The sequence below is a fragment of the Tamandua tetradactyla genome, chromosome 12 (genome assembly GCF_023851605.1).
Source record: "Tamandua tetradactyla isolate mTamTet1 chromosome 12, mTamTet1.pri, whole genome shotgun sequence".
NCBI lineage: Eukaryota > Metazoa > Chordata > Mammalia > Pilosa > Myrmecophagidae > Tamandua > Tamandua tetradactyla.
Genome location: NC_135338.1, coordinates 1,507,485 through 1,528,598, shown reverse-complemented (window position 1 = coordinate 1,528,598; position 21,114 = coordinate 1,507,485). Strand labels below are relative to the sequence as shown.

At 40.2% G+C, this 21,114-nt stretch overlaps 1 protein-coding gene across 1 annotated transcript in view; it reads left to right on the top strand.

The window, feature by feature from the left end:
* The first annotated feature begins 3,440 nt into the window (after positions 1-3,440).
* Positions 3,441-21,114, top strand: part of RHOJ (ras homolog family member J) — a 90,390-nt gene continuing 72,716 nt past the window's right edge. The window contains exon 1 of the mRNA XM_077122435.1: positions 3,441-3,873. Within this exon, the coding sequence (XP_076978550.1) occupies positions 3,696-3,873 (178 nt within the window). The 5' untranslated portion in view covers positions 3,441-3,695. The remainder of the gene's footprint in view (positions 3,874-21,114) is intronic.

The window sequence follows — 21,114 nt, the reverse complement described above, 5'->3', positions numbered from 1 at the left end:
TGGAAGAACCTGAAAGGGACCTTTTTTCTGGGTTTCTGTGGAGGGAGACCAAGAAAACCGTCAGATCACCCACAGAACTCTCATTCTCTGGGACCAGGCTTTGTATTCAGTTAAAGTATGCAACAGTGAAATGCAGAATAAAACACACACACACACATGCTCCTTTCCATTACTGACTAAATCTGCATCTTCTTTCCAGGGACAAAAAGAAGTCCCCATGTGCCTATGATTTTCACATTAACGTAATTCTCTCCGAACTAAGGGATTTGGGCAAAGAAAGAAAGATTTTCAAGTAAGAGAAAGAAAGCCATTTCTGGAACTATAAAATGATCATTTCCAAAAAATATGACCGACATAGGCACTAGCCAGAGGCTGAGTGCAGGTGGCCCGTCAGATGTAAACCTCAGCTCCATGAGTATCCCTGATGGCGGTGACTCACCCCCTTGGGGAGGGGCAGTTCCAGTCCAGGCCAGTCCTAGAACAGCCTGTTCAGTTTTAGCAATGCCCTTAGTGACCTTGAGGTTTAGGCCCAGTGGAAGATATGGGTCAGAACCCCTAGAACTACACGGCCCCTCCCCACTCACACTGTCCCACCACCAGAGGTCTGCTTTCCATTTTGGCTCTTGAGACGGCTTCCTCTGCAATGGCAATGACTCAAAACTGCAGCTCAGCTGGACATCCTGGAATCGTTGTAAACACAGCACATCCCGTGTCCCTAAAGCTGGCACTGCCACAGGCCCCTGCATCGAGGCTAATCCAGAATCAGAGTGTCTGATCCAGCTGTATTACTTCTCTGTGTAATTCCTAGTTGGAAGCATGCATACACATACACAAAAAAGACAAGGGAGAAAAGTCTGAGCTCTTTTATTAAAGTCATATGCAACTGGAAGCAATCAGAGTCAAAATTTTATGCAAAAATGCTCAGCTCGCCTTTGGGGAAATTCATGTGAGGCCAAAGCTCAGAGGACAAGTAAAAGCCAAGGAATTAATATCTCTTGGGGAAAAAAAAAAGTCACCCAATAAGATTTCACCATGTCCTGCTAAGTTTGTGTAAACTTGGTGCTTGAGGTAAACCAAATAATTATTGGCTACATAACCACCATTCATTCATTTGTAAATGATTGCCCAGGATTCAAAAGTACAGACATCCGGTAAAGAATATTTTAGCAAATAGTCTTCTAAATTTATGACTTTAAACCACTGGAATTGAAGAGTATTGCTTACCATTCTACCTGGGTGAGTAACCACAATTCTATGAACTCATGGACTGATTTGGTCCGTGCTGAATTGCGTCTACATATACTTTAAGATTGTATTATTCTGGTTCAATATTTTTTAAATATTGATTTTTTAATATTTAAGAAGATTTATTCTCACATGGAGAACATGAGCCACATAATCAGCAGGCTGAGACATTAACATTTTACAGGATGCCATGCTTACGAAGGGGTACCAAAAGATTTTCCCCATACCTGTTCTGGGGGGGAGGGTGACAGTAAACAATAACAAAATAAGCTAATTCTGAGAAATGTCACCAATATTCTCAATGACTATTGTCAGTCTTTGCATTCAAGGCAATCTGGCAGATGTAGGAACCCTTTGGGAATGGTAAAGGATCTTTAACTGGCTCCTTCAAGGCTCTTCAGTGGCTCAATTTGCAGTCCACGTAGGAATCTGGACGTGAATTTAAATATCAGTGACATGATGGCACCAGGTTTTGGTTATAAATGGATTTGGCAAAATTTCACTTTGGTCAAGTTTCCTTAATTGTTTCCCAGGCCAAGTGCCCAGTGACCCAGGGCACAGTGCTAGTGGAGGAGTACAGGACGCGACTTGACCAGGCTGGGCAGCCGTGTTTTAGAACTCCACATATGAACGAAATACCACGCCACAGTCACTGCCCGATCTCAGGGACAGAGTCAAAGCAGGAGCCCCACAAGGTTCTGCCAAAAACATGTCACCATCTTGTGTTCAAAGTGATGCTGTTACTCTGCAGATCAGGACTCTCAATACTGTGTCAATCACTGTCAAATCACAAATTCGTTTTTCTCCCTTCGCATTTTTTCTAACAGAAACATAGAAGTCTTCAAATTGCCCCTTTATCATCACATATTATCCATGTTTCAGGTAGCCTAAATGAAAATATATATGTAGTCACAGATGCCTTCAAACAGGTTTGCTTCTGAACTTATTAGAACAGACTTGTTTCCCACCCACTCAAAGCCCCCCCTCAAAAAAAAAAGCTCCTCAAAAGAAACTGGATCATGCAAATCCTTAAAAATCAGTGTTCAGAACTCTCAAAGAATAACAGAATTCCCCATCAACAAAGTACTTGACCCATTTGTGAAAATCACTTGCAAAGTTCTGCTTCTTTTCTAAGACCAAATACATTAATCAAAAGCAGAGCTTCAAAAGGGTTTCATTTTGAGTAACCCAATGGACAAATAATTAGCTGCCAATGGCTCCTTTGTAATTGAAAAGGGCCAGGCTGACCCAAGGGGAGAAAGCTAAACCAGACAGAGAAAAAGCAACATCTGAGATCTGAAACAAACCAAAGAAAGCCAATCCTACACACTCTCATTTGCAAGAGTGTTTTAAACGTGAGTCACGCACACGAATGTTCTTTACTAACCAGAAAATGCAAACGTCCAACATCTGATCGATTTCTTACATGCTACGATTATAAAAATGTTTGTGTCTGGGGCATATGTTTGAGCATTGTAACAAATGTGGCAACTTATAAACCTGATCACACAAATAATACCTATGACCTGCAAAAATATTTCCTTTTCAAACAGGATAACTCTGGAGAGCTTTCTTCTTTATTGCAGGGAAGAATTGCTTAAGGTTTCTTAAGTATGTGAGTAACTGCCCGCTTTTAATTTGCAGGGCTTTCAACTGGTGACTCAGTGAGGGATGATGTCATATGTTATCCTACAATTGCTAGTATGGTTCCTTCTTGCTCGCTTAAACCATTCCCTCTGTTGCTGTGGCAAACGGTGCTCCCGGGTTTTCACCCTTTCGTCAGCTTCCCAGCCAGCCCCGGGCAAACAGCCCCACAAGCAGTGGAAGAAACAGGAAGCCTGACAGCTCGAGTCTGTAGCGAAACCCCTAGTGTTTTCCCACTCCGTGTCCTGGCAGAAGTGCAAACACACACACAGAGCGCCTATTGTTGCAGCCTTCCTCAGCCCACTGATCCTAATATGGAATGCAGCAGGAAACCCATGATTTCCTGACACTCGGCAAGCTGGAGGAAGCAAAGGAAAAACTCCATTAAACAGCCCAGCTCTCCTCCATGTTAGAAGTGAAGTGGAAAATGGGGACGGTTTAGCAAAACCCTGCCTCGCCTTCAGCCAGGCTGGAAGAAGGGAGCAGAGGGAACCCCCAGGCTGCTGAAATCTCTAGACTTCTAGGAAGCCCCCAGAAATCTGTGAAAATGAGGGTTTCTTAACTCAAACGGACAGGGAAAAGGGACAGACCCACTTCAAATACCCCCCCGAAGTGGGTGCCACCTTTCCGTGCCAGGATGGCGAGCAAGGCAGGTGCCCGCTCCCTCGGACGAGCCTGCAGGACCCGGGGTGCCCAGCGTTAAGCCGAGCTCGCCTCTGCGCTCAGCGTCCCGCCGGTTCCTGCGCTGGGGAAGGCGCAGGAGAAGCCACAGCAGCCGCAGGGGCCCCGCAGCTGGCGCGGCAGGCATGAACTGCCAGGAGGGAAAGGACAGCAGCTGCGGCTGCGGCGGCCCCGACGAGAAGAAGATGCTCAAGTGCGTGGTGGTGGGCGACGGCGCCGTGGGGAAGACCTGCCTGCTGATGAGCTACGCCAACGACGCGTTCCCGGAGGAGTACGTGCCCACCGTGTTCGACCACTACGCAGGTAAGCGCGGGGCACCTGCCCCGGCTGCGGGCTGACCCATGCGGGGGGCCGCGCCTGGAGCTCAGAGGGGGCTGGCTTCTCTCCAGGGCCACTCCTGGGGGAGGGCCCGGCCGTAACCAGGTGGCAGGAACAAGATGAGAGCAAGGAGTCTGCTGGGACTGTCAGGGAAACAGTTTGTACATCAGTGCGCATGGTAATACCTTTGCTTTCTTCCTTCACGCAAAGGAACAACAACCCTAGGAACATATTCCCAACTGTCTGCTAGGTTTGGGACCAGAGATTTACTCAACATTTGCTTGAAGAGTCATCGAACTTTTACTGTGAACATTTAAAAATATAGTGCAATTGCATCATAATTCTTTTTCCAGGAGAAAAACACTAGACACAATAGGTGAAAGAAGTTTTCTTGCCGCTTTTCAACTCATGCCATTCATAAATGAAAATGCCAAGATTCAAAACTATAAGAAACACTCATTTTCAATATTCATTGAGGCCATAATACTGTCCTTTCATTTTCCTGGGGTTGTAGCAGGAGGGGAGGGCAAGTATTAAAAGGTTTTAGATATCTATTGAGTGAACTGCAAAATATTTAACAGAAATATTAAAAGTAATATTTTTAATTTACATGCTTAAATAATTAAAAACCTGAATTATTTTAAGTATGTCCAGAAAAGACAAAATTGAGAATAAAAATATTTTAAGACAGTGTAATCACAACTTAACTCTTTCAGCAGACATATTTTTTGACTGTTCTGAAGTTTGTAGTGTACTTGTCAGTGTAATGGTATGGTCTAGGTTTTTCCTTTTCTACTCTCACTTTTCTTTTTTTATTTCCAAAACAAATCTCAAGTTCCTCAAAAGCAAATTCATGAAATTCTTCAAACCCACATTAGCCTATATTTTATAGCTTTTTTTTGAACATAGTGATCAATGCGGCAAATTATCAGAGATTTGAGATTTTGTAAGAGGAAAATTTGTCTTCCTCTTATACTGCTTCGGGTCAGGTCCAGTCACAGGAAATGGCCCACAGGAAACCTGTGTGAGTGTTTGGTTTGTACTGTGGCCTTTTGAAATCCTCTTTCCATAGGAAGTAGCTTCTTTTCCAGAGCTAAACAATCGCCTAATGCCCCTCCTCCACCTACATTTACATGATTTATAACAATAATTATATAGCAGATAGAGACAAAACCACAATGAAAACAATAGCCATTTCCCAGCAGGTTTTTCTATATGTGCAGAAGTTAGCAAATTCCAATATGGACTTAAGCTTTCTGAAAGTATGACAATGCCCAGAGAAGAACATTTCAGGGGAACAGAATAAAAAAAGAACAGGTAGCTTTCACCATGAGGAAAAAACTAATTACAAATTTAATGGTTCTGTGACTTAAACTTACTCAGATTCTTAACTTGAAAATATCTTAGCAAAGATTATTTACCCTAGACTTTCTTTCCACCAGGAAAGGGAAACCATATGTCATAAACTTTTAGATCAAAGGTGGGACCCAAAATAGAGATTTTCAAATGTTTATGAAAGTTATCTGTGCAAATCCTCATGTACTGGGCAAATCCCAGTTATGGTGTTTGTCAGGGAGAAAAGGATAAAACCATCTTTAAAGGTAAAGTGAATTTATTAAAAAACAAATTTGAGATCAAACAAAGGCTGAACAGCTAGGTTCCACTAGGATCAAATTACTTTATATTTCTATTATGTTCTACCTGCTGTTGTTTGAGTGTCAAAGCATCTTGAAGATTCTGTCATTTCAGCTCCCAAGGAATCATAGCCACTGCACACAAAGCAATATTTTGCACACAGTAGGCACCTTTGAGCAATGTCGCTTGATTTATACTTTGAACCTCTTCAAGTCCACAGTCATCTCACATGTTTTCAGCTGGGCTTAAAGGGGAATAACATGATCATAATGAATAGACCATTTCTATTAGCAGAGGGATTTTCTCTGTCATAAGACTCTAGCTCCTTTTACCACCAGTCTCCCATATAGAATCTGACCGAGTGTGAATCCGTAGACAGTCACATGGAAATCCACACTCAATGTAAAAAAATGATTGACCTCTAATGCATTCACAACCGATATCCAGTTCCTGGGTCCTACCGGCACATTCCAAAATGATAACCTTAAATTGGGTTACCAGTTTTTAGAAGATGGCAGTTCAGATTGAAAAAGAGTTTTCACTAATAGCTCACCACCCCAAGAAAGCAGAGATATAATAGATTTAATAGCAAGGATGGAAGTGTGGCATACTGTTTAATATGGTGAGTTCTGGGGCGGGCCACGGTGGCTCAGCGGCAAGAACGCTTGCCTGCCATGCCAGAGGACCCGGGTTCAATTCCCGGTGCTTGCCCATGTTTAAAAAAAATATATATGGTGAGTTCTGAAGACAGATAGTCCAATTATAACACTAATTAACTGTGTAATAATGAACAAGTGGCCTAACTTCTCTGTGCCTCAATTATCACATTGGAAACATGCACAATAAAGGCTTCTGTCTCATGGATTGCTTCTGAGAACAAAATAAATTAATCCATGTAAAATAACTATTATTATTAACAATAATAGGGTCTTAAACTTGCACACAACTCTGAAAAGGTATTAAAACTTAATTAGAGGAGGGCCACAGTGGCTCAGCAGGCAGAGTTCTCGCCTGCCATGCCTGAGACCCGGGTTCGATTCCCGGTACCTGCCCACACACACACAAAAAAGAAACTTAGTTAAAAGATAAGGACTACATCAAAGAAAATATAATTCCGGTAGGATCCTCCAGATGGAATATGGTGTGTGAAGTGTATATACGTATCTTCCTCATTGGCAGATCTCTCTATGTCTCTGCTGTGCTTCCTCCATCGCTTCCCTATCACTAAATGTCAGCATCAGCTTAGGTGCAGCCTTTTCATCCTCTTCTCGTCCCTTTTTATGCTCATGCCTTGGTTGATTGCACCTAGTCTCATAACTTTTACTCTCATTTATACTGATGACTCCCAAATGTGTATCTCCACCAACACCTTCCTGAGGCCCAGGATCATTTAACTGCCTATTGAGACGTCTCAATCTTAACCTGTCCACAACACAGCTTCTTATATGCCCAACGTGCTCTTCCCCTAGTCCTCCCCTCTATAAGTACATGATCATTATCTACCCAGTTCCTAGGAACTAAAATGTTAGTATCATCCTTGATGCCTTGCTTCCTTTGACAACATCTCCCTTTTCCATCATTCAAACCATTCATTATTATCCCTTGCTACTACCAATCAACTCTACACTCAAAACACATCTCAAATCCAGTCACTTCTCACCACCTCCATTACCTTCACTCTTGTTCAAGTCATCGTCATCTCTCATCCAAACCCCTATAATTGCCTCCCATTTCCCTGCTTCTACTCTTGCCTCCCATAGTCAATTCTCCACAAAGCTGGTAGAGGACTACACACAGCCCTAACCCTCCAGTCGCTTCCCTTCATACTCAGATGCCATCCTTTATCAGAGTCTAAAAAGCATCCTATGACTAGGCTCTGTTATCTCTCCAACCTCATCTCCCAACAGTCCCCTCTTTAGTATTTCTGTTCTAGCCACACCAGACATTCTCTATTCAGCAGACACACCAAACTCCTCCTTCTTTAAAGAGGAAATTTATTCCCCCAGGTCCTCCCCCAGAAAAGTCTTCAGTTGACCACATCATTTTAACATGTGTGCACACAGGCACACACACAATCACTCTTTAACCTGCTACGTTTTTCTCCCTACATTTAAACCTACCTGCAATTATATATTTCTTTATATTTTTATCCCAACTGGAATGTGAGGGCAAAGACTTTGTCTTGTTCACTGCTCTGTCCTCAGATTCTCAAACAGATCCTGGCATATAGTAGCCCCTCAATAGATATTCATGGAATAAATGAATTAAAGAAAGAATGCCTTAATCATCTTAACTCCAGCCACTTAGTTTCTGATCCATTAAACATTTGATGGATAAATGAACAAACCAATTGCTTAATCAATAATTATTTCTTTAGGAATTAACATTTAAAATATCTATAAAATTCATTATATGTTTAAACTGTTTTGTTCACATCTTAAAATATCATTTTATGGCTGATTATAATAGACCATCGAATTTTCCAGACTTAAGTGGACAGTGTCCCGTCTATCGAATAATTTAACTCTACTATGTCTGTGTGTCATTTGGAAAGGGGAAGGTAACATACTTTTTACCATAGCAGGTTAAATAGTGATTGTGTGTGTGTGTGTGTGTGTGTGCCTGTGTGCACACACGTGTCATATGGAAAGGAGGGGGGCACGTATTTGTAATATAAATTCCTCCACTTGTATTACATTCAAAAGCAGACCTCAATTCTGAGTGGCCCACTCAAACGCTTGCAGTTCTCATGTACATAGCGTGCGTCAGAGGTCCAAGACTAAGGACCAAGGTCAGGAAGATAAAGGTGGAAAATGCCACTCATGGTTTTGACAAGGATGCCTTGGAACTCATTTCTGAGACCAGCTTTTCTACTCCCTTCCAGGGGTGACTCAAGATGTCTAACAGCTTTTAGAGTCTTCACAACATAGCTTTGGAATAACATCTCTTCTGACATCCTATCTTTGTCCCATCTCTACGCTAGATTTGGTAGCAGATACTTCACTGGTAAAATATCTTTATCGATAAATGTTTCACACATAATATGTGACCTCAGGAAAAGACTTCCATCTGAGTTTAGTTATATGGCATGTGGTTTATATATTTGTGTGCAGGGATGTGTAAAATAAGCCCATATGGCTGAAACCCATGTATAGCAGAACTGGTCTTCATCATCCTCTGTGTTAGAATTAATTTTGTCTGCAGATCTTTCTTCCTTCATCCATCTATCCAAGAGTTCCTTTGTCAAAAGCCTCCTAGTTTGGAAACTTACTTTAAGTCAATATTTGCAAACCCAGTCTGCCTATATAGGAAATTTAATATAATTCATGGAAATGGGGGAAATCTAGTTACCCTAACACGTTATGAGTTGTAAAAGGAAATTGCTTTTACAGAGAATTAAAAGTTGCTTCAAACATTTTTCACCAAAATAAATGAAGAACAGTCCAAGGTAGGCTCAGTCACAATCTTAATTGCCAAAACCAGGAAGGAAAAAACAAAACAAAACGTTCAGAGGCTTAAAGGGCAGTGATCACTCTCAGAAAGCACGTCATGCTATAGAGATGGCAAATAGTGAGCAGCAGCCTCTTAGGAGTAAGAAAGAAAGAAGACTAGAAAAGGAAAAAAGAAAATTAAGTATCTGCGAACTGAGTGGCACAAGAAAAGCCAAGTTCCCAAGTTTGGAATCTGTATGTGCAGCCCACAACCCTCCTGCATTCCAGCTTTACGTGGCACCAAAGCAAAGACTGTGGCCAACTCAGACCTTGGTGAACAGCTTCCTGTGAGCAAGCCTCTTAGCTTCACAGAACCTGGCTCCCTTCACTGTCCAGGCTAGGAAATGCTTCCTAAATTTTACTACCTTCCTCTGTATTGAATTTGGGCTTCATGTAAACAGTAATTCATTTCTGGGATAACTTTTTCAAAATCTGCCATCTCTCCATTTCCTTCCGGGGCAATAGAATATTTGGCTCTAGAGATGGCTCAGTAAATTGGACATCTATGTTTCAGGGTATGCTTGCCCTGTTCTAAAAGGCAATAAGAAAGTGGCGTCTCAGGAAAGGACAGATAAGAAAACCTGTCAGGAGTTGTCTTGCTCAGCAATCCTAAACACAAGACCCACAAATATCTATGGAGGCCCTACCCTTTGTGTAAGATACAGATTCAGATTGGACTAAAAAATCTGCTTTCCCACAAACAAAATCCACAGCACCCTTTAGCTCATTAGCAGAATCCAAAAGGTTGATTTTTTGTGTAAAATGCAGTCAGGATAAATCACATCTTGAATTCAGTGGGGGCCAACTCTGAGTCACAGAGCGGCCTGGCATTATTCCCGAATACTCTATGAATGTGCCCATTTTCACCAAACAAAAAGTCCTGATTCGTATGTATTGGAATATGGGTCATAATATAGCTTTCTCTATAGTGTTCTTCATTCCCTACCTCCTTTATGAATTTCATTCTAGCCACATGTTTTCTTACGAGCAGCATAGTGGCCTTCATTATGAAACTGGAATGCCACTAGAATTTGTGTCAGTAACAATAACCATAACAATTGCTATACACTTAAATAGTCCTTGCTGTATTTCAGGCTCACTTGAAGTATTTTTCATATTCAACTCACTATCTCCTTACACTGATCCTGTGAGATAGGTGCTTTATTTTCACAGTTTTACTGACAAGGAAACCAAGGCACAAAGATATTAGTTAATTTGCCCAAAGGTCAGATAGCTTGGAATCGAGTAAAGAGAGGTCATGGGGCAGTAAAAGACAACAATAAACAAACAAAAAGAAAAATACAACATAAACAGTTCATGGGTTTATAGCTGATTATATTCATCAAATTTCTACTGAATCAGTTAGGTTATGCCAAGCTCATATAACAAATGCCCCCAAACACGTGAGGGATTATTACTACAGCAGATACTCCCTGCTCATATTGTTGTCCTGGACAGATATTTAAGTCAGTGGTGCTGCTTTCTTCCCTGTGGCCTGGTCTCCTTGCATCTGTTGAGCCTACAATTTCCTAGGATCCTGTAGTTATCTGCATTCAACAAGAAGGAAGAGGAAGGGCATGGAGGAGTTTGAATGGAAAGTTTTATGGGCTCAGCCTGGAAGTGACAAGCATCATTTCCAGTCATACTCCACAGGCAGTGACTTAGTCACATGCCAAGAGTAACTGGGAAATAGAGTCTATCCGTGTGCCCAAAAGAGGGAGAAATGCATTTGATGGAAACCAGAAATCACTGCCTGGTTCAGACCCAGTAGTCCCCAAATGTCCTTTCACACTTTAACCGCACATTAAACTCCCTCTTTTCCCATGGGCCCCTCAGAGGCCCACCCAGTCACTGCGGTGGCGGGGGGCGGGGGGGGAGGCTTTTGAATTCACTCTGAGTCTGCTCTGTTCTCTGGGAGAAATTCCTTTGTCCATCATTCTCATTCTCCCTGACTCAACCCTCTGGGAGTTTATTCTTCCTCATATACTATCTTCCATTGCCCGTGTCTGAATTGGGCCTTGGAGAATACGGTTTTCGTGAGATCTACATAGCTTTCACAGACTATTTCTTGCTTGCGCAATTTGGGGGTTTCCAATGTTGTTTCATGGTCACATGAATTTTTAATCCAGGCTTGGAGTTTCTTTGAAAATACTGCTCCCACAGAAACTTTAACAGGCTTCTAGTAAGTTCCATGTGCCAGTACACACATCTAAGACCAAAGTATGTCTCTTCTGTACGTACTTCTTAAATATGTTTTCTTTGTCTGCTTCCTCTAGGCAATACCTTTCCGTCTCAAACTAGCGATAGCTACTGGAGGCCATTTGAACGGTGGCTTAGGTTGGAAGACAACACCCTGGATCTTATCTTTGGCACTGAGCTGACTTTCCTGTTTTAACAGAATAGTCTTAAAAGACCTTTTGCCCTAAACCTTTTTTAATTGTATCTTCTATTTGTGGGATCCAACTCTCTGAGGCCCTTAATATCTGTGAGCCTTTATCAATCAGTACTTAAAAAAAAAAACAAAAAACAACCAGCTAAGCTCCTTCTTGTACCATCTTACTAAACACCAGAACAACCAACATATACTAGCATTCTGACTTTTTCCAACCTTTCATCCAGTATGATAGACAATAGGAATTTGGTTTATCCTCCAGGTTCCATAACCAGCAGTTTTACAAAGTGTTTTATTTATCAGTAAAGCAGAGATCTTTAACTTCTCAGCTTGCTGTTTTCTCGCCACCTACTGCCTAACTGTTCAATGCTCGGGTTTCTTCGGTTTTGTGACGACACAGCAGGCTAAGATGCTGTAATAAATATGCCCCAATACATAATGGTTCCAACTGTCAGATATCAATTTCTTGCTTATATCACAGACTCAGGCAGGGGCTCAGGTTGGTGAGAACACTCAGTTCCATGTGGTCACTCGGGGATCTACGTTTTCCACAAGTCTCCACCATCTCCTTGGACTCTAGTGTTCTGCAGCTAAATATTGTACAGTGGAATAATCTGAAGGTGTGAGGGCCAAGTTTGGTGGTGTGGACCATGCATAACCTAAACTCATGTTTTATTGGAGAGAATTTAGACCTAAGACCACAGATAAGGGCAAGGTAGGTCAACCGTGTGCTCACAGAAGGGGTGGATGGATTTCAATGGCCATAGTTCCCGTTCAAAACACTTACTTCAAACAAAACAGATCCAGACGAACATCATACACTGCTCTAAGCACCATATTTAATTAGCTATTTATTCAACTATAAATGACTTACCTCTATTTCCCACACTTGCCTTATCGTTAGAAAAACCTATTAGTTAAAAATGCAGATTCTTAGTTCTTTGCCAAGGCTACTAAACCAGACCCTCTAAGAAAAGCAGCTATAAATAAAAATCTTCAACATGCATCCTTGGCATTTATTAGCTGGAATCTATGAAACTGCTATTTTGAGGGTCAAAACCAGTTGAATACTGCAAATTCATATACTTCAATTTAATGTAATTGGTCAGGTTTGGAAAGCCCTTCTTTATGCTATAAAGCTTCTAAAGTGCCTATAAATCAAACTAAAAGGAACAATTCCATAATCAATCACCAATCAGTAAAATGCAATTTAAAAATAGATATACATACAAATATATACACATATTTATATGAACACATATACATATTGACTTAAGAGTACACATATTGGCTTGATAGCTTCTAATGGGAGAAATTGTCATAAGAGTTCTTTAATGCATTTCAGAAATAGCTGGTAAATTCCTAAACAAGGTACCAGGGAACTATCACTGAGATCCGTATCTATTCTAGGCTGGAACCTAGAGAGATCCTAGAAAAAAGAGAATATGCATGGCTGAGAATTAGAACATTCTGGAGCAGGGCATCTCCAGGATGGGCAGAGAAGTCTTAGATACTCAGAACAGAGACCAAATGGAACCGGAAAGCATGGCAGAAAGATTAACCAGGCAAACTCAGGTTTGCCGAGCAGCAGCCGCTAGGAGAAAAACCTCAAAGGTACGACTGGCAAAGCATCTTAGGTGTGAATCTCTGTTCACTGAGTCTGCTGCCTATAAAATGAACAGTCAGCGCAGCCAGAAGACATTGGGAGGGTCTCTGAGGAAAACTAGAGAACGCCTTCTCTCCTGAGAAGGACGGGAGTCTTAAAATACAGGAAACAGTCTGAGCTCCTCGGAATATTTCTGCCTTGGACACCATTACGGTTCTTTTATAATCATCCAGCTCTGCGATTCAGAAGGAGCAGTAAATATCTGTTTCCTGCCTCTATAAATCCGTCTCTTTTTCTTCATGTTTTGACCGCACGTTTAGAGAAACAGAGAGAAAACCAAAAACAGAAAACATCCTAGAGTACAATTTCAGGGGGTCCAGAGAGAGCTTCTCCTTGGGCTAGTTTCTGATTTCTGGAAAACAAAAAGGGTGTAAATTCAGGAAAAGATGGGAATTCTGTTAATGGGACTTTTGTCTGTGCAACCAATGCGCAGGAATTCCTGCTAATGAGGACCAAGGTTCTGTTTGGAATCACTCTGGCTGTTTTAATAAAAATTGGTACATCCAGGCTCAGATCATAATAGTACTTGTGATCAAAACTGGAAAAAATGCTCAGCATGGCGGAAGCCGAAGAATGAATGTATCACAATTGTCAAAAATGATACCGAATATTTTTTAGTGATATTTGTCGTTTATTAATTAAAAAGTAGTTACCTAATATTAATTTACAGAGTATCTACTATATGTAAAACTGTGTTACCTCTGCTACCTTGATTTGACCTTACAATGTCCCTAAGTAGCAGGTATGCCCATTTTACAGATGAAAAACTAAAGCTCAGAGAAGTACTTTGTCCCATGGAAGTGGCAGAATTGTTATACAAATCTATCAGCTCAAATGTCACCTTCTCGGGGTGGCCAGACCACCTTGACTACCAAAGTTTCCCTTTTATAAACTGTTTATTTTCTCTATTGTTATTTCTTATTTATTTTATCATTTATTGCTTGTCTTCCCCTAGAATGTTCTTTCTATCTTGCTTACTTTTATATACCTATTACTTGCGGGAGAGCCCACAACTCTTGAGTTACTCAGATATGTTTACTAAATGATTGAAAGATTGAATGAATGAATGAATGAATGAATTGAATTGAAACGATGACACCCAGAGGCTCACACTCTGAACCACTGAACTACATTGAAATTAGCACCCTATGAAAACAGGAAAATTTTCTATGTTGAAATTATCCTAAAAAGATATGTTCTAAGCATCATAAACATAAATTCAGTAATATTGTATTGCCCTTACTTAAAACTTGTAAAAAAATTATTTTTCTAAGGAAAAAACTCCAGAAGGTTTTGCTTCCAGTCATATTTCAAACTTGTGAATTTTGAATGCTCTAACTAGTAAAAAGTTGTTAATTATGCTAAAGATTTCTGTTTTATATGCCATTTTTTGGATTATATAGCCTAGAGGCAAATAGAAAAATTTAATTCCTTAAAGAATTATGTGCTGTATAACTTAACTTTTATGTCGAATAATGAGATAATTAAGAGGAAAAATAATAAGTACTCAATCTCCTTAAAATATACCAAGTGTAAACCTCCCAAGAATTATGAATGATGTATAAAATGCAACTATTCACTTCTCAGAAATATACCAATTTTTAGTTGGTATGCTTGCAAGAGATGCAACTGCAAGATGCAACATGTTCATATATATTAATAATGGGGAAATTTATACCTGTCAAAGTGAGAACTATTAAGTAAGAACTATTAGGAGGAAAAAGGCTATGCTTTCTCTCCATAAGCCTCCTTCTCTCTGCTTATATTGGATTAGTTTGCACTATCAGTCCTAAATGCTTCTTTACTCAACTAAAATGAATTTCATATGACATTTACAGTAGTTCAAGCTGCCAAATGAGAGCCTTAAGAGTTTCCAATAGTAAATGTGTTTTTAACCAAACTTTTCAAAAAAGACAGAGAGTGAGTATTAAATCTTACGTGTCAATATTAGGCACAAACCTTACTGCAGAGGTTCTGCTCTATTCATTTCATTCATTTTCCCTCTTATTAACTCTCCACACAAAGTTCTCCCTTTTAAATAAACTGACTCTATCATGCTGCAGATCAAAGCCATTTCCTCTCCCTCAAGCTCAACAAAGATGGAGAAAACCTCATTTCCATCCTCAGGATAATGGCTCTTAATGTACTCGAAGACCAAGGAAAGTTTCGTGTTTGTTATCCTCAGACTATTCATCCAGATCCTTCATAGATAGTTGAATTATTCTTTCCCCAGTTTTTGTGCACAGACTTATATGAATTCACTTCAAGTCAACCACAAACAACTTGCAGTGCAAATCCATAGCCAGTGCAAAGTTACTTTTGTAATTTTTTCACAGGAATGGATATCTCATCAACATGGGTAGGTGCAATCCTAACAGGATGCAACAGTCTAGACTGCATAAACTCTTTACATCGCCTCTATCTTTTACTTCTTTTCCCTGTTATTCAAATTAACGTAGGTCAACCCTACTGAAATGTACAGAACTGAAGTCACCAAAATGAGTACTCCATTTCTCTCCCAACGTTCTAATAAATTCTCTATTAAAAAAATATTGGTCTCTTGTCAATTACATTATGTCCAGCTTGGTCTGCATTATAATATCACATTAAGACTTTCAAAATGCAGAGTTTCCTTGAACCCCACAGTTACTGCAATAAAGAGCTCCTCGTATGACGTCCCACGGCACTGAAAAACCATACTCAAACTTGGATCCTCAAGACGGCCCATTACATCAGATTTATAGGATACATTTTGATCCCAGTGGTTGCCATAGATCACTGTGTCTATAGTACTGACCACTCTATCATTTTAACGTTTAATCTTCCTAGGATTGAGTAGATTACAAACCATCCTGTGTTACTCTTAATGCTTTATTCACATCCCACCAGTTAACATCTTAAAAGCTTCTATGGGCAGTGCAGACAAGCCAAACTGTCTATTTAGCAACCTCACCGATTACTGCAGACTGAATTCCAGTTTTCCAAATACATCTGTGCCAGGGTAACTTAGAACTCGATGGATTTTTCTGAACATAGGAAGAAATCTTGGGCCCCATGCTATAAACAAGCCCTAAGAGAGACCGTGAGTTATTTTGGGCCTTCCTACAAAAATCAACTAACTTAAAATATAGTAATTTATACAGTGGAAGAAATTACTTTACATTGGACCATTTCTACATGTGAACCCTCTAGTGATTTCCAAAACTTCAACCAACGTTCAAATATTAAAGCGTATGGGGGTGGGGATTTGTAGACATAGAGAAATAAATGTACACCTTTCAAAGCATCCATATAACATTTGAAAAAGCACATTTCATTTGCCTTTAAGGTCATAAGGAGTTAGTAAATCACAGCATAGTCTTCCTTTCTGATATCCTTTCTTCCTCACCTTTCTTGTCTTTCACTACTCACGAGGAAGACTGTGTCTTCAGAAGCCTGTCCCTGTGAAATGAGGGAGAGATTGACAGAGACACTTAGCACCACTTTTATAGCCCAAGTCTGGTTATTCTCACAAACTCTGCAATTAAAACTCTGAACTCAGGGAAAGGAAGCACAAAGTAAAACATGCTGATGGTGAGGAGAATCAGCCCATAGAAGACCCTTCTATCCACTAACATTTGGTAGCATTTTTTCTGTCCAGTCATTTTGCATTCTCCCACTTCTTTCATTAAGGTTCCTAAACTTCCTTTGGCACATGTGTTAACAGCCTCCACCCCCACTCTCCAAATCATTTCTATCTGGCGAATTCTATACAAAGGGCAATGCATATCTAACAGCAAGCAGTGGTATAGTAACTTGAGCAGTATTTGAAAAGCCAAACTTCATGCTAATGTTATCTAAATGTTATCCTTTATTAAGGAAAAAATTCTTAAGACATATTTTAATAGTATATGTGAGAATCATAGAAAATGCAGTTATGGAAATTACACTTGATGCAAGGGGAATGAAGAAAGACTTCATATTTCTCCCTTGGTGAATTCAGAAGGAATAATGCCAGTCTACCCCTGCAATAACTATCAAATATATGAAGAGAGAAATTTAAGTAAAAGTTTTCTCTGCAATTCTTCAAGGACAAGGTTTTTTTTTGGTCCTAAACCCTAGGTATTCTTTCCATGTGCATTCCTTAGAATCCTTTCTTTGGTGCAGACGGAGATTCTCCTTTATCACTCCCCAAACTTCTGTTCTGCTTTTAATATCTAGTCTCAGAAACAAGGAGATCCCCTGTACTCCTAGGGATGAAGACAGGCATAGGAAACACCCAGTCCCTGGAATTCTTGGTTGTGTGTCTCCATCTCATTTCCCAGAAGAGATGCTGGTTGAAAGCAGGTCTGCCTGGAGTCCAGTTCCATTAAATCAGGGTAGGTGCCTAACGTGGGAGACAAAGCTGGATATTCTTAGAACAGGTCTAAGTTTTCCCTGCAATGACAAGACTACAGTTTTAGCCTGACTCCCCAAACTCCTTTATTTTTCATGCACACTAACCCCTTAATGACTGAAGATGCAGAAATTCAAAGAGGAGAGCTGGAATTATATTCTGAAGAATCTGAAGCTATGCCCTCTATGTCTAAATACCCATATTGTTGTGCTTAGTCTTGGGAGACAGTAAGATCCCCCAAGCTTTCCTAATATACCATCTCTGTTATCTCTCAGCTGCGTGAATGCCCACCTTAAATAGGTGCTTTTATCGCCTCTACCAGGCTGTTCCGCCTAAGAAGCAATGTCCCCTGTCACACGTGGGCGCATAGTAGACACTTGGTAATAAACGCTGAGGATATACCTAAAACCCAAGAACGGTAATAAAGGATACAGCACCTTTTCCAGTGTCAGGAACACCACGGATGCCCTAGTGATAAGAATTGCAATATCCATCTTCCATGGACATGCCCAAAGAGATCATCATAAACTACAAAATGAGTTTAGAATTTTCATTCTAAAACTCCAAATCCTCTAAAACAAGGATTTAGATGAGATGAGATTTAAATATGACATTGCTATACAGGTCACAAAGTGGTTTTGGCATCTTCCCCTTCAGAGGGTCTGAGATGACTTGGATGTAAGCAACCCACTTCCTAATGGGAACAGCCTCAGGTCGTGTTGGGTCTGAAGGTCAAGAGAACAGAGGCAGAAGAATACACCTTCTTTAAAAGGTGTTTTATTATTTCACCACTTCTGTATATCTGGAGAACACAAAAGTAGGTAGGGAGGAGGAAAGGAAGGACACAAAATAGCTCCTGCTATTAACACACTTATCACTGTTGAATGACGAGAACGAGTGAGAGCAGAGTTTGGAGCTCATGGGAAGATGAGTGGACCTTGTTTGCTTCTCTCTGAATTTAGAGGTTCGAACCTTCTGTGAAAGTGTTCCATCCTGGAGGCACTTCCTCCAAGTTTCATTCCTGCTGTTGAATAGAGTTGAGAAGTTAGGAAATGACAGCCAGCTTTTGGTTCTGGAGAACTTTGGGCTAGGGAAGAGGTCCTATCATCTGCTCTGTCTCTAGACCCCACTCATCTTCTCACTCTCAACCCCCAAACTTGACAGACAGCTCTTCCTTAGTGTTACAGATCACTTATCTCTCATCCATCCAAGTTCTGCTTTTCCATGTGACATAATCAGCAATTGCCCTACTTTGCCATCAATCGTCTTAGCTGATTGACAGAGTCACACAGAAGAGGGGCTCACCACTGCGTATTGCCTCAAAACTTTACTCTATCACACCTGAATCAGTGTTTCTCTCACAGGGATGTTAATTTCTGCAGAGGTTCAAGGAAATTTATGAAATATTCAGAGAGGCTGACTTCCATACCTATCTCATAAGCTCAGTTCTGGGGAAGATGTTTTCCAAATGTATTATGACTTTGAATGGCATGGACAACTCTGGAAGACTGAAATCAGCACCATCCAACTTATTGTTCCTGACTCTCTGTGTGTGTTTGTATGTGTCAGAGAGAGGGAGAGGGAGGGAGCGAGGGAAGGGGACTCACCCCAACTCTCTTGCAGGAAGGAGATATTAATATATTCTTCAGATAGTGTCCTCAAGTGCCCTTACACAACTCCGTTTTTCCAGATTAGGATTGCAACCTCATCCTTTCATTTTTAAAATAAAATATGGTATTATCCATCAAAGTTCTTTAAAAGTTGCTATAGTCTCATTTCATTCTCCAATTTCAGTGTAGCCTGACATCTTCTAAAAATATCTTACTGAGCAAATTTATTGCCACTATAACTCTAATATGTAATTTTGAAATTTAAAATAGGTTTCTAGGAAGTAACCTGCCTTCTTGATAACATGATGTTGTAGGGATCCCTAGGCAACTAATCTTTATTAACCAAACACTTCCAAGGTATCGCAAATTAGATAATGTACATGAAAGCACTTTATGTGCTGGAAAGTACTATGAGGTATTGCTTATTAGTAATAAATCACTTTATTTATTAAATGTGTCACAAGGGTAGAATGACACAGGATGTAGTTAGGCAGAACAAAAGCATCAAATCTAGCCATGCTGTTACCCCAACACTCTATCTCTAATAATGCAGTCAAATTTCATTTTTCCTTCACACATGCATAAGCAACGTGGGTTCGTGAGTGTCAGAAATAGGGCTCAGAAATGGAGGGCTCTGCTTCACACACCGTGACTCATGCACATGGTCTTCTCCATAGCACAGATTATCCAGTGGCAGTACCAGAAGAATCATTCCCAATCAAGCATGTAAATCGACTTTTACGACCTTAAAAAGACTCACAATAGGAATATTTAGATATTAAAACACTCTATTCTAAATATATAATTGCTACTGTACTGTTTTCTGTTAATAATATACCTCAAATCATTTATTGCATGGTGAAAAATCCAGGCTTACTTTATGCCAAATTCATAGAGTATGTAATATATGCAATTAGGCCCTGCCAGGAGAGATCCAGAGGTTGATAGTTGGGTAGTTTTTTGTGTGTTTCTTTCCTGATTCCTCCTAGCATTCTCCAACATCTAAAGTTAATGCTCCCCCTTAATCCCCACTCGCACTCTGAAGGCTTCTGGATAACCCCTAGCCACTTTCACCATTCTCTCAACTTCATCACAATTTCAGAAGTGACTGAGGTCAGTCTTCAAGAAAAGATATTTTCCCAAATGCACCCAACTAGCACTTAAACACTTATCACTTATACAACCATCATTTATACATTTCCAAGCTATAGCTGGAAGTTTACTGGGGAGAAAAATTCTCCCTTACATCAATCAAATTGCCTCTCATTCTCCAGGAGAGGGTTATATCTGCTATTAAAAATAATAATTTCAGGGGGGTGCAATGGTGACTCAAAGGCAGAATTCTCACCTGCCACACAGAGACCCAGGTTTGGTTCCCAGTGCCTGCCCATGTAAAAAATACAATAATAATAACAACTTCATCTCCATTCCTATAAACACTGAGATCTTTCATTTCTCAAGTAATTTCTACTCTGAAATGTCTATTGAAAGTTTGTGAAAAATCAATCTGATATAGTTTATTCTTTAAAAATAATAATATCTCTTTGAGACATCTGAGACATTCATTTTGCATAAATCTAGTTTTCTTCTCTTTCTGAAAACCATCGAAAAGAAAAATTGAAAACAAAAACACAAACCATATTTTCAGCAAAACTGAGGCATATACCCAAAAATATTTTGAAAAGGATACCAAAAACAACAGAATTCAGAGAAAAGACCAAGGGAGGTGGGGAAAAGAAGCTGAGGAGACAGAGCCCAGTTGTGACAGGTCTCAGAAACTGCAGACAAAAACACAATTTTTGAAGGTAAAAGACACATCTGGAGGCGTAAAGAACCATATCTATGTCTATAAAAGGGGTTCAGAAAAAGAGAGCGAGCTGGGGATGTCAATAACGCCCATGGACTTAGCTCTGATTACAGAAGATAAGTGCCTTGTGAGGAATCACACAGATAACATTATATTTTCAGGAAGCTGCAAGTCCATGTAATAGTTGAAAGAATGAGCCTTTACACTGTAAAAACTGTCCAGCCTGGAGTAGCATTTTGGCCCTCTCTCA